The sequence below is a fragment of the Chamaea fasciata genome, unplaced genomic scaffold (assembly GCF_029207755.1).
Source record: "Chamaea fasciata isolate MVZ Bird 193981 ecotype frontalis unplaced genomic scaffold, bChaFas1.0.hap1 SCAF_3, whole genome shotgun sequence".
Lineage (NCBI taxonomy): Eukaryota > Metazoa > Chordata > Aves > Passeriformes > Sylviidae > Chamaea > Chamaea fasciata.
This window is the reverse complement of record NW_027094088.1, coordinates 46,882,770-46,897,723: the sequence shown is the minus strand read 5'-3', so window position 1 is coordinate 46,897,723 and position 14,954 is coordinate 46,882,770. Positions and strand designations below refer to the sequence as shown.

General features: G+C 36.2%; 1 protein-coding gene across 1 annotated transcript in view; it reads right to left on the bottom strand.

The window, feature by feature from the left end:
- Positions 1–14,954, bottom strand: part of WDR64 (WD repeat domain 64) — a 64,717-nt gene that overhangs the window by 43,016 nt on the left and 6,747 nt on the right. Inside the window, 8 exon segments of the mRNA XM_066178868.1 lie at positions 2,320–2,454; positions 2,979–3,193; positions 4,725–4,832; positions 8,166–8,195; positions 10,715–10,818; positions 11,357–11,456; positions 12,762–12,892; positions 13,564–13,715. Coding sequence (XP_066034965.1) covers positions 2,320–2,454; positions 2,979–3,193; positions 4,725–4,832; positions 8,166–8,195; positions 10,715–10,818; positions 11,357–11,456; positions 12,762–12,892; positions 13,564–13,715 — 975 coding nt within the window.

Sequence of the window (14,954 nt, the reverse complement as noted above, 5' to 3'; positions counted from 1 at the left end):
AATCATTAATAAAACAATCATGTAAGAAATATTTGGAAAATACAGTATACAGTCATTCCACCTTATTTTTCTGTAGGATACAGAATACCTGTTTACATAATGTATGCAATCTCATGTTAAAGGCAAATTGATTTATAACAGAGACTTAGAGTGATACTGGCATCAATGAAACAGGGACAGAGTGCACGTTCCATTAAAGAAAAAAATATCCATTCTGCACACCTGAATCTTTTAACAGACAAACTCCTAAAACGGTAGCTGTTGCCAAAGTAAGCTGCACAAAAGTCTGTGTGCTTTAAGCAGTTCATCACTGAGGAAAAGTACCAAAGAAATTGTGTTTGCCTGTTTCAGACATGGAGGTCTACTGTGATCTCAATGTTACATTAAGTAAGTGCAGTTACTTTTCTGTTGCTTCTGTATAATGTACTGTATAATGAATAGTCTTTTTATGACCTATTTTTGTGTTGTATGACAACATGAAGAGACCACAAGTATCTGAAACTCAACAGTTATTCTATTACATTCACTGCTAAAGCATCGGAATTCAAACAGCCAACACAGACTGAAACTGACTCAGTGTCCCATCTAAATCCATCCTTTGTGCAACTTGTGTTTGTCTCTCCAAGTTTCATCCATTGCTACTAATGAGTGACTATTGTATTTATTCTGGATGTAGCAATAGCAGGGTTAACACCTGTCATTCCCAGGAAACAATGACTGCCAATGTAAATAAGCTGTAGTACAGAACTAAATGAGAATATTTTTAATTTTTTCCTTTGAAATTCAGACAAGTATTAGTTCATCTATTTTGGGCTAGAGTAGCCATTAATATTGAAAACCATAAATGGGGGTGGCAGTAAAACTGACAAAAGACTCTGGAAACTTATAGCTGTTATTATTATAGCTGTTCACTGACCATTATTGACAAACAAACTTAAATCCCGTAAGAGAGAAGATGCATTGCGTTCCTCTTTGAGTACAATAACAACTCCTTGATACAAAGTTAATTGGGGAAATTTCTTTTGTTAGAACCAGTAAATCATATTTTTAAACTAGTTATTAGATGGACATTTCAAAGTGATTTGACCTATAGGTATTTTGTTCAAGACTATTAATTTCATTTTAACAGTTGTGCAATTCTACCTACTGTGAGAAACTGCTTAGAGATATGTATTTATTGCTTAGAGATATGTATCTGGAGATGCAACTACAGCCAGTGTGAAATGAAAAAGAACTACCAAGATAGTTGCAGTTATGTTCTCTATTGAAGTATACGATGGTAGCATCTTTTGACTAGACCTTTGGCTCTGCAGACTTAGTCTTCTTACTCTTCTAACTAATTCTATTTTTCCAAAGCTCCCAACAAAAACAAACAGGATTTCTCAGCTTTTCAGGTGACATGTATGTGACCTGGGACAATCTAAAAGTGTTTCATAGTTCACTTTCCCCATCCTCAACAGACATGCAATACTCAGAAAACCCAAAGCTACTGTATTGATTCAAGAATAACTGCAAGAATATCTATGGCCTGTGTTATCCAAGAAATAAAACCCATTATATTAATTGTAGCTACTAGCCTTACAGATCTATTAATCTCTCTGGATGTACCTCAAAGAGGAATTGAGAAGTTGTAATATTTGCAATATTTTGAAACATTTGAATGAAAAGTTCGATTTACATGTTATTTATAGGTCCTTCTTAGATCAAATTGAATTTTTATTATTTAATTGTGCTATAAACTTTTCTAAATTCACAGACTAATTAGGCTTGGAATCAGTTAAATCAGCTAATAGCACTGATGAGCCATTTGAATAAGGACTTGGCACAAATAAGGAGGCCTCTTAAAACCTCTTTTCTGCTGTAAAGTAGAACCACTTCACAATCCTCAGAATAAATTGTGTTCATGGTTTAATCTTGTATAACTCAAACTTGTGAAAATAAAACTGTAAGTGAAATTAATTTGAATTTATTTTTAACTGGGTACAAATTTTAAATGAATGGATACATGATATATGTGCAACAAACCAATCCATTTTCCACCTAAAATTTGCTTGCTGAGGAGAAGTTGGAGGAGACAACACTGTGAACATAATACATTTTAAGGGTTGTGAGTACTGACCATATATGGACAGTCCTCTCCTACATCAAAAGCTAGCACACAAAACTATCCAAGCATTTAAACAATTGTATTTTTGTTTTTGTTAGCATGCTAATAGAAAAGGCAGATTCAGTAAAACAAGATGACATCTTATGAGGCACTGATCTCCAGCAGAGTTATAAAGCAGATATATTGTTTTCTAGAAGATGTCAGATACTTACAACTGGTCCTCTAGTCGCTTTATGTCATCCAAAACAAATGAATTAATACTGTCTGTGGAGCAGGATCCAAAACGTTTTAGGGCAGAAAAATACTTAATCTTCCCAACCCAGTGATCATGTAGCTTGCGTTTAGGACTAGGGATATAAATGGAGAAGTTACAATGTTACAGTAGCAACTACTGTGATGTGTCCCTAGGTGGAGACCGATTTTGTCAGTGAGATTATAGACACAACCAATGCCAACATTAAATATCTAGGGCAGACACAAGAACTACTCTTCCAGCTCAGATGGAAGCAGAGAGAAAGTTGGGGTTGAACCATGCACTTTTCTAGTCACAATCATGCTTCCATCTCATTGGGCACAGTAAAGCTGCTCCTTTGTGAAATTGGACAACAGCAATTGTGAATTCTCCCCTTGAATTGTACTCTGCAACCTCTCAGTTTTAAGATCTCTTGTAAAATCTTCTAGCGAAAATGATGGCATTTCCTTCATGCAACAACAAGCAAATCATACTTACTGCAGTCTGAAAAACTATTTTCTTTGGTTAGACGGGGTAAATTTATAAACAGAAGTTAATCCTCCACTTAGGGCAAACAAAACCCAAATTAAAAACAAAACATAATGCAAGACTGATAATATTTTATCATTAGTTACTTACATGTCAAAAGATTCGGAGTCCAAGACTTTAAATTGTGATACTTTTCCAGTTTTAGATTGCTTCATTATGAAGTCATCACTGGTGATAGTAAGCAGATAAACATAACCCTTATCATCTCCCATTAAGATGGTATCCTTAGCCAGGTTATCTGCCATAGTCACCGTACAAACACAGAGCAGACAGTTTTTCATTGGTTTGATGACAAAGCCATCACTCTGTGGAATATGATAGACAGTTTATTAGGTATTTCACTAGGGCCCTTAAATTGAATCTATCAGTCTTATCTAGTTATTCAAATCATGACTTTGTTCTTTCAAGCTGTCCCTGTGCCAGCTGTTTCCTGGTATCAGAAACACACGGAAGACCATCATGAAGTGGAGTTCAAAGCAAATCCTAGAGGTTTCAGCAGGATTTTGTTTCATGGGTAGATTTTTGCATTTCAGTGAAGAAATATTAATTACAAATTCTAGGAAGGATCTCTTCATGCTCTGTGGGATGGTTTATTTGCTAAGACTGTATAATGGTTTCCTAATCAAAAACAAGACACCCTCTACAAGAAAACTGGAAATAACCAAATGAGTGGGAGTGTCAAGTATACCAATATGGGCAGGTGTTTCAATTTTTGAAGCACAGAGATAGTGGAAATGAATGCAGTTGCAAGACATTGTGGTATTTTGCTAGAAGGCCCAGGAATGGGATTTTGGGTCATCTGCATTACACTGTTTATTGGTTCTACTGCCAGACTCCATCTGTTATTTGATTAACGCATCCTTGCCAACCTAAACTGGGAACTGTTCACATGACATAGGAATTAACTGCATCAAAGCCGTCCGTGTAGCACAGAAACATTAGAGATGTAATAGAGATAAAACTGTCCATATATTATTTCTGTGGTCTTAAAAGAGAGCTGCACCTATTCATCAACAGGATACGTGCAGCTCTCACTGATGTAATGAATGGAGGGAACTTGGAGAATAGTAGGTGGAGAATAAACATTTGACCCCTCCTTCAAGAAGTCCCACTGGATTGACAAAAAAACTTAAATTGACCTGTCTGAGCTCGGGAAGTTACCTTTTAATATTGGGGAAAAAAAATCAAATCCCAAGAAAATCTTATCCTAAAAATAATTACTTTGCTTTTCCTAATCATCTCAGCTAACTTAGAATTTCCAAGAGAAGTTACAGGAACAAGAAGAAAAAGGTAAGACATTGGTCAGCAAAAATGTGTAAGATATTAAAGAAAACGTTACCAGTTTGGACATACATTATTAACATAAAAATGTTTTTTATCTTAGAAAGTCCTGAACAAAACACAGGATATGAAGAAATATTTTCTTTAAATCAGGAAGTTACCTCAAAAAGAACCTGTGTTATATTCCTTGTAAAACCTGTTCCTTGATTCTTAATAGATTCTGAGATGTACACTCATGCACACATTTTAGGTATACAGGTGCACACACACACACACAAGATACACAGGGAAAAGAAATTCTTTGGGGGTTTGTTTGCAATATAGTGTAAAATTTTTCTTTTTCTTCCAAACTTTTAATATACTTTAATAATCCCATTTGGCATGTAGAGAATATTCCTCCTTTAGTGTGAACTCCACTGTTTCACTGAGTTCCTACAAAGACAAAAGTTAAGTGCCTTCATCCTGTTAGACCAAAGGTATGTGAATGTATATTGGAAACAAAGACTGATCAACTTTCAGGTTTCATTTTGGCATTTGTCTGATCCAGTGTAATACCTTGCTGTCTTTTGATTTATAGTCCCAGAGAACGATTGTGCTTTCAGTTACAGCCACAACATATTTCAGATTAGGCAGATAAGCACATCCAGTGATCCAAGCAGTATCCTGATGAAAATAAAAAGAGTAGCTAAAAAAGGATTTTCTCTGCAAATTTATCAACTTCTCTATCATGCAAGTACATAATTTAAACCATTTTCACATAAATCACATATACTCTGCACTAGCACTTGCTAGGTCTAGTTCCACTGAGAGTTCTAACTTGAGGAACAGCCCATACATGAAGTTACAGAGGCACCAGGCTCAACCTCTTTTATCAATGACTCACCTTAGAGGCACAATGTTGCACAAGAGAGGACACAATACATATATACAGTCAGTTGAACTTCAGCGACACTCTGGAAAAGCACTCTGAGCAGAGAAAGCTTAAGCTAAAACATCCATAATAAAGCAGATTAAGCTTTACCTGGATACAGCTTGGTTTGAAACAAAAGAAATTTAAAGGCAGCCAAAATTTCAGCTATGAAAACAAAACTGAAATGAATGTTTATGAAAATAGGTAACTTTATTAAATAATTTTAATTATCCCAATAGGTAGATCAACTATTTACAAATATATACATCTGCCCATATTAAGCTATTGTTCAAGTATACCTCCTATTATACAGGTATTAATGTAAAACAATTTCTCTTGCAAAGTATAGATCAGATTCCTGATGATTCTACTTTTATTTCGCAGACAATATTGGTTTTGCTCTTAGTGTAAAGGGGCCAAAATCCTGACAGAGGATATCAACACTCTGTTGTAGAAGAAAGCTTCTCTCTTTCCTAATGTTCTGTGGGTAAGTGATAATAGACTTACAAGGATTTTTTGTGCCCTTTACTACAATAAATGTGGAAAACGTCAGTCATGCAGAGGCCTTGTGGATTGCTTGGTAACTCTTATGGAAAAGTTTGATAACTGTGGCTTTTTGAGGTCCTTATAATAGTGTCAGATAGCAATGACTACATGGCTTGAAAAAGATGATTTTATATTTGCAGTTGTCACTAATTTGCTGTGTTGGCTTGTGATAAATCAAAGGAACAGGTTTCAGCTTCAGAGGAAAGGTTATTAAAATTTCTCTTCTTAGTGCTGCCATACTTAACATATAGACTAGGCAGCTGCACCAGATCAACCTTTCCGTTATGCTCTTATTCCATCCTGTCACCCAAGGGCTCTTATCTTTCCTTTCTTCTTTTCAATACAGCTTCTGTTTCACTTTGTCTTCCTTATCCATTGGCCCTGTTTATGATTTCTAAGTGATATTTAAAAGACATTTCATTTCCCATTTTGAAAGAAGTCATTTGTTCACTACCAATATTCCCATCATCATTCAGTAATGATTCTACACTGACTACTATTTTTGGGACCTGTCAGCTGGACAATTGTTAGTCAATGCCGCCTACTGGTTTTTGGGGGGTTTTTTTGTGTGTTTTTGTTGTTGTTGTTGTTGTTGTTGTTGTTTTTTGGTTTTTTTTTTTTTTTGGTTGGTTTGTTTTTTTTTTTTTCCCAGTGGTCATATTTTAAAACAGAAGGTTGTGCAGTGCTAAGCTAAATACTGCATAGAGTATTAAATTTTTTTTATTTATGCCTCTAGTTTTCATTCAGTCACATAATCTCATCAAGAAATGAAATAAATTTTTCTTGAAGTGACCTGTTCTTCATAACATCCCTGTAACAAATGTACCCATAGTTCATGTTCCATTTATACCATCACGATGCTAGGAAAATTCTGATGGCTGCAGTCTACTGGATTTTATTTCTAGCACTACTGTACTCCAGTCTTTCTGGCTTAATATCCTCAGGGCCAAGACCTCTGTCACTCTGCTTGAGTGGGTCTCCGTTCTGAAACACCTCAAGAATGAGAACACAGAATGGAAGAAAGCATAGTAGTATAATATGTTGCAATCTGTAAACCACCCTCTACTACAGTAGACACTGTCATGTTCAGCAGTAATGATCTCAACTGATCAAATCATCCCCAAAAGCAATGATACTCCATCCCAAAGATGGAGAGGAATCCAAACTATTTTTAACGTACTTCTTCTTGCCTCTAGGAAAGGCTGACAAAGTGGAAATATCTCAGCTGGGAAAGGATGGGAGTGTGCCCTGTAACAACAGTAATAGCAGATCATGGTGGCCCACACAAACCTGGTGCACAGCTGAAACAAGTGGATATTCACAGATACCAAAACTACCAGCTTTATTATGGTATTTGTTTGGAATCACAATGTTAACAATTATGGTATTGCACCATTGCACTGGGAGGTACCATTTTGTTAAACATATCCTTCTTTCACATGTTTTGTGGCAAAGATGTCCTTCAATGGATCCTAATACTTCCACGGCTGCCAAATATTGTCCTACTTTTTGCTGTAAAAACCCCTTCACATTCATTGAGGAATCATTTTAAGACAAGTGCTTAGCCCCCAGGAAGGAAAGGGACCCTGCAGCCCACTGCAGCATCAGGCTCGCACTCCAGCTTCTTCCAGCTTCTTTCCCTTGGCATTTCTGGGAGAGATCCTACCTTTGCATATTTGAACTGGGGAAAGTGCTTCCTACAAGCAAAGTAGGAATGACTAAAATTCACTTGTGCAGCATTCCTGTTGGAGAAACTCTAATTCTAGTCAAAGTTTCCTAAAGTCAATTGGTCTCAAGAATGTTTCTCACAGTTACATCTCTGCACGGATTCCACTGGTCAGATTAGTTGTTGCAATAAATTAAACACAACTCAGGCCCAGAGCTGTTTTCTGAGTTGGAATAGTCTGAGCCTCTGGTGTGGAGTACTTCTATTGCATTTTAGAACTACCACAATATGTAAGAGAGAACCAACAAAATGCACTGGCTCCTGGCACAAGATACCTACATCAACTTTTAGGACAAGGGATCACGTCACTTTGCTAAGACTGATGTCTCTTGTCTACAGGTCATTTGAAAGAAGCTCATTACCTAAATAAAATCAGTAGTGATACTCCCAGGCTAAACATGGTTTTAATGTATACACTGTGTAGCCAACCATCTACCTCGCAAAATGAAGAACTGTTTTTCATTAACAAACTTAAAATTTTACTTATTTAAATTTTACAGGGACAATTGAAGTTTTGGATTTTAGAAAAAAAATTTCTGGCAAGGTAATAGGTAAAGGGTAATTTGGCAGAAAAAGAAGCATTTATCTGAGGTTTCATTTATCAGAGGAAATAAATGAAGTTACTCAATTGTTTCAATAACTGAAAGGAATAAATTGAAACTATCTCATCTACAGCATCCTATGAAAAATCATGCTGAAGTGTCAAAGTTAGAAGTGGCATTAGAATAATGCTTAGTTTCTAATTATTTCAATTTGTTACATGCTGATTTTTACTTAAAATTATTTAACAGGAAGGAGACAAAAAAGAACTTACTTCAACTTCGATGGTTGTCAGAACCTTCATCTGAAAAATCATGAAAGATATTGTCACAATAACAAGGTAGTTCTTAATCTAAAAGTCTAAACAAAGACATCTCTCCTCTTCACAGGTAGATCAGAACAATAATTGCTAACTGAAATAGTAGGTGGTTAAGACCTGAGAAAGATCCTTAACCTGCTTGCTGTCTGTTTCCCTTTATATTGTGAGGAACTTAAAACTTCTTTTTCCCTCACAATTGTTTCATAGTTTCTGGTTTGGCTTGGGTTTTCTACATTGAGATGTTGAAGTGAGCAAAATAAGTAAAAAACCCTCACTTTTACAATGCACAGAGTACAGATCAGCTGGTCTTCTGATGGCATTGTGCTATTAATGGTTATTGACAGCTAGAACAGCATAAGCTCCTGTGAGAAATAGGATGTGTCATACAGACACCCAGGCTAATGCTAGGCAAATGCCATGTCAACTAGTGCCAGCAAAATCCCTGACAGAGGCAGCACTTCAGGCTGCAAACAGGAATATCCACACAGGTACAGCATCTTCCACCAAAGGTAACTACTGATAATGTAACATGTGGCTCAAAACCTGAAGTGTTTAACGTGTCACCATCATCCAGCAGAGACAGGGTTATCTTCTATGTCCTTTAACAAAACTACTAAGTTTTCAAAAGCAGTTTCAACCTTTTCCCTTCTGAAACAACCACAGATGATTTTTCACTTCCTCTCGCCCCTGCCTGTGCTCCTGATCAGTAATCTCATACTCATCCCAGCAATTCCACATTTCATAAACCAAGAGGCTACAATCAAAGTCCCATACAAGTGAGATGCCAGGTGCCATCATGGACAGCCTTTGAGGGGAGTTTAACAGTATTGTTAACCAAGAGATGGATATCCCCGTACTGTATCAGACTTGGCTTTATCTAAAGAAACTAAAATGTGTCCTTAAGGCCGCCTATTCCTACAGGTCTTATGTGCTGGTGAAGGCAGTATTGTCTGAGAACCTGAGAAACATGTAGTTGATGGTGTAGAGCTGAATACAGGTGTTCAGTCATATTAGGCCCACATTTGTTACAGAAACAATACTTAGCCCTGAAATAGACTCATGGAATCATAGAAAAATTAAGGCTGGAAAAGATCTTAAGGATGATCAAGTCCAACTGTAAAACTAACACTGCCAAGTCTACTGCTAGATCATGCTCCCAACAGCCACTTTTACACTTTTGAATACCTCCTAGATCATGCTCCCAACAGCCACTTTTACACTTTTGAATACCTCCAGGGCTGGTGACTCAGCCACTTCCCCAGGCAGTTCCAATGATTGACAACCCTTTGGATAAAGTAATTATTCCTAATATCCAATCTAATCCTCTCCTGGCACATCTTGAGGCTGTCATAATGCCTTAGTCATTTTCAGAATATAGTTTTCTAAGTGAGAGTTTAGGTCCCTAATTCACTGTGTTAAGCAGCTGGGTGTAAAACCATTTACATTACAGTCACTGATGTCAGATAACATCAGTCCAGCAGCAATTCAACTTGAAAATAGCAGGGGAAGGTAGGGGGTAGGGAGGAGAGCTATTTTTAATCTTATACTTTGGGAAATTATTTTTCATAGGTACATAAGAGGGATAATGTTCTGGAGGACAGGCTTTCAAATACATTATTTCAGCATTTAGCAACACTGCAGTACTGCTTTGTTATTTAATCATCTGCAAGAGTGCTTTCTTGGTTTAAATGCTCCCATCATAAGCATTATGCACGGATTAGCTAAAACCCGTAGAAAGCATTAGTGCTGCTTTAAAGTTTTACTGCATTCCCTGAAATAACTTTTAAGAAACTGGTTGCAATAAAATTGTACAAATGTAAAGCACCAATAAGCACACATGTGTGATAGCCTGGGTTTCTATAACACACATTCTATCTCATAGCATCTACAGGTGCACACCACTAAATAGTAATATAATCATCTGGGAAATTAATGTAAAAACTTTAGTTTGACAGCATATAAAGCCTGAATTTCTACTTATAACGGTACAGATATCTTTACATTTTACTGATGAGGGAACTAACTGTGAGCCAGTTTCATGCAGACTGTTGTAAAACTCATGACTTTCAAGCTTCTAGATGTTGCTGTATTGAATAAATCTTATTTGCAAACAACTGTCTCTGTCCACTCCAGATATTTTCAGTAGCTGTAGAAAACAGTTAATTCTCTGATTTCCACTCTATATCCAAAAGTTAAGTCCAACAGCATATATTTTTATTTAGGGAAACCTTTTCTAAACAGAAATGCAGATTATGAACTTCTACGAAGAATGTCTATTATTAACCATCTTTACCTTCTATCAACTTGTGTGGACTGTCTAACAAGTTTATAATTGAAAAGAACAATGTATATTTCCTGCTGTACTTAAAAATATAGAAAAAGTTAACTTTGATAAGAAAGATGGGTAGGTTTTTAATGGGAAAATGTGAATGCTAGATAACAGTCCACTCAGCTCCCTAACGTACTGCCTAACAGAATAATAAAAGAGTTTGATTTAGAATTACCTGTTTGTTAAACACAGTTAGCACTCCTCGCTGAGAGGCTGTTATTGTGAGATCCAGAAGGGGCACCTTCACTATACCCTTGATAATATCTTTTCTCTTGACAACTGTCAATGACAAAATATTACTTTTCATCTTACAGATAGGGAAAATACAAACAAACAGAACTACATTAGTAATGAAAATTTAAACAAATAGGACTATAATAGTAAGAACAGTTTCTCTTCCTGAAATACATTTTTGTACCATTTACAAGGTAGTGATACAATATATCATAAATTATCCTATACTTGGTTTAATGAATCATGTTGCATTTTAAATATAATTAATATCATAATTCTGGATGTGCCAGTTCTTCCACCATATTTTCAAAAAATACAGAACGACAATGAGTAACTGGATAAAAAATAGTCTGTTTCAGAAAAATTCATAATTTCAAAATAATTTAGGAATATAGAGAACTGGGAAATGCAGCAGTGGAGTGTTCAATGTTTAGTAAAAACCCATGTATTTTGGAACACAAAAGAAGAAGAAGCATGAATAAGCAAAGACAGAACTGTGATCTTATCACTCTAGTTTCAAGAAAGTGAGCAGCACACTCCATTAGAAAAAATATAGTTTTTGATGTAAGATGAAGTATGTCACCTGAATGAGTAATCTGCTGTTTTTCAGATATAAGCAAAACCATGCTTTCTTTCGATGGGGATGACATGCCATCCATTTCTCCTGTGAACCAGCCAAAAATCTAAACAAAACAAAATAGAACTAAACAATTTATTGCAAAACTACTTCTGTAAGAGATATGTATAAAGTCAAATAGTTATCTCACATAATAAATTAATACTCTTTGATTATGATTTGACAAGACAACTCCATATTTATAAACTGAGATATTCAATGCAGCATACTGGTTTAGCCTACACAGAAGAGCTTTTCCACAAAGGTATGTAGATACCCATTTGCTTGAAAAAAGAAGTAATATGAAGACCATTTTTTAAAAAAAAATTTTTTGGCCATCTCCGTAAGTCTGAAAATGTTCTATTTGTACAGAACATGATGAAGATCCCTGCAGAGGATAGTTAGGTAAGTAGCTCCTTTCTGCTCCAGGGTGTGAAATTTGCAGCTGAAATGCTCTACAAATCTCAAGCTCTGTACCCAAAAGTAGTTTAGTCATTTCTTTAGGAAATTAGTCCTACTTAGCTGTACAGATTTTAAAAACTCCTTTCTTATATTATAAACATTATATATACTTCCTTTCATGAGTTCTAAAAGCAATGCCCCTTTGGATGGGAGACAAAATGTTGTATTTTATGCTAGTTCAGTATTTTCCATTATACAATAGAGCTCCCGTTTTCATTCTTTGAGATATTCAGATGTACATCTTTCAAAAAAATACTCTCACACAACATTACTCTTCATCTTTCACTTCACAGCTTCCTCCTTTCCATATACACAATTATTAGCTATCATACATCCACATTTTTCAAGGAAGTTTAAACGTAAGCCATATTAAAAGACTGCTATCAGTCAGCTCACACTCGGTAAATTTGGAGAAATGCTCAGAGAAAGGGTTCTGGGTAATTTTATCCCAAGGAAACCATGCACAGATTTCAAAAGGAAACTAAAGGGGCTTCACCTCTTTTACTACACCCCATACTGTGTTTGCTTGTGTAATTATGTAGCCAAATTATTTATGTAATTATGTAATTTGGTAACTACTCTGACTGCATTAGAAACTCAATAAGGTTTTGGAGTAAATGATCCTCACTCCAGCAAACATACAGAGCTTCCCTTACTTCTCTTATAAATTAATGAGCCCAAACATAATTTGCTACTGTTCTGCTACCCTAAACAAAGGACAATCAGTCCTTCAGACTGTGAGCTATCTTCCAGATTTCCCCCAAGCCCTACTTGAAGAAAATCTTTAATGGCTGACACGTGCAAAAGTCATTAATAATGTGACACTGGAAGTAAAACAAGAGATAAATACTGTCATCATTTAAAGTTGTAATTAGTTTTTCATGTTTAAGACAACTTTAGGAATCCTTACCTCAGGCAAATCTGGCCTTTCATCAGGGTTGCCCATAATCTTCCTGAAAAAGGCCTGAATATTCTGATCCTTGACTGCTGGACCAAAAAGTGTTTGTGTGGTTGAATAGAACTTATCATAGTCTATCTCATCTGTATGGGAGGAACAATGTCCACACAGTTTAAAACTGGCAAGCTGGCAATTGCTTTCTTACCCAGCCTACCTCTGGTTTTATTTTTCCTTCAATACCAATAGCATGCAAGTTCCACCTTCTCACATTGTATTCACTAAAGCATTTGAAAAGAAAAAAAAATCAGTCCTAATATTTGCCCTTTTCAAAACTACCTAATTGGCAATGCATGACACAACATAATGCATGAGGAAACAGATAAAAGAACAGATAAAATATTTTTACATCTTTTTTCTTCCCTTACCATAATTCTGATTTGTTTTTTGAACCTGAATGATGTGTGGGATAAAGTTTATCCTTTCAAGGAGCAATAGCCACTTGCATTATTTACAATTAGTAACTGTATTTATGTAATTCATCAAGTTTGTGCTTTTATGGAAACAAGTTAGCATCATGCTAACTTCTATATGTGGCAACCACAGCAATTATATTTTCTGAGTGATCACCATGGCCTTTAAATTGGCCAGAAATCCTAACAGGAGAAGAAAAGATCTTTCACAGTACAACCTCTCTATTTCCTGTAAAAATCAAACAGTTCTAGTGAGAACATCAATCTGAAGGAAATAATCATTCTCTATGATATGTTCTTTCCATTGAAAATTACACTTTTCCATCCGAATTAATATCTCTTACCACCACCTTTAGTGTACAAGCCTGAACTCTCCTTGGTCTTCTGGATGATCATTTTTTCAACTAGATCCTGGAACTGCTCCAAAGCGTTCTTGAAATCAATTGATTCAAGAGCAGAGCAACGTTCCTTACCACGAGCCTTCTTTCCAGACATCCTTTATTAAGAGAAGACAAGAGGGAGAGCTCTTCTTACAGCCATGTCCAAGCCTTGCTTTGTTCCTTTAACTCCCACATGAGTTCATGTGAGATGCAGCTGCATGACAGGTATACCAATCATAATAAAAAAGAGGAGACCCTGGCTTAGCATCTCGAGCTGGAAAATAGTATAGTGACCTGCGGATGTCACAACATCCCATCACATCACAGAATCCTACTCACTGAGTGCCCCCAGGTCATGAACCAGGATCACTAAGTAACCTGGCATGTGAGATTATTTCATTTTATCTGACGTAATTGGTGACAGAAAGACTTCATGCTTTTTCTCACAGAATAGTTAGGGTTGGAAGGAACCTCTGGAGATCATACAGTCCAACCTCACTGCCAAGGCACTTAGAGCAAGTGACACAAGAATGCACCCGGGTGGTTTTTCAGTGTCTCCAAAGAGGTATTTCCCCCAGTCTTTTAGTAACACTTTTCCAAATGTTTCTTTGGGGAGAGGGCTGAAGGGGTGGAGAGCATTTAGCATGTATTAATTGCATGAATAAATCTGACCTTCAGCTCTACTTTCACCTCCTTTATGCTACAGATCAATAAATATCAGCCATTTATCACTACCCTGAGAAAACTTTGTTTCAAATGATAACTTGTGGTAAGGTGTCAAGTGCTGATCTTCAGACACAAAAAGATGGAGAATCCAACACGTTTGTTTCAAAGTATAGTATATATATTGTTACAAAGGGTAATTGTACAAACTGTTAAAATTTAAGGCTCTTTGTGTGGCTTATGCTTCCTTTCCACCAGTTCTTGTAATGACTTCACTAACTTAGTTGGTACATTCTCATACATCTAGAGGCCATTGTACCTGGACTACTTCTCCTTTCCATTAGGTTTCAATATAATTGTGATTCTTATCCACATTTTTCATCTTTTCAGTATCTTTAAAAAATACTGATGCCATGTTACTGAGATATATTGATGCCTTGAGAGGCTACCTAGAACAGAGTCTAGACAGTGTTAAAGGAATAAAGTAGGTATTTATTAAAAAGGCCTTCAAAGGATACACCTTGGGCAGTACAAGAGCCCACCCAGGGCTATACCCAAGATGGACAACAGGTCACAGGTTTTTACAGTTTTGTAAGTTTTGGTTCATTTACATATTGGGGTTAATTGTCCAATTATAGCTTCAGGTTATGAAGTCCCATCCTCTCATATTGCTCTCCTCAATTTGCTGCTGT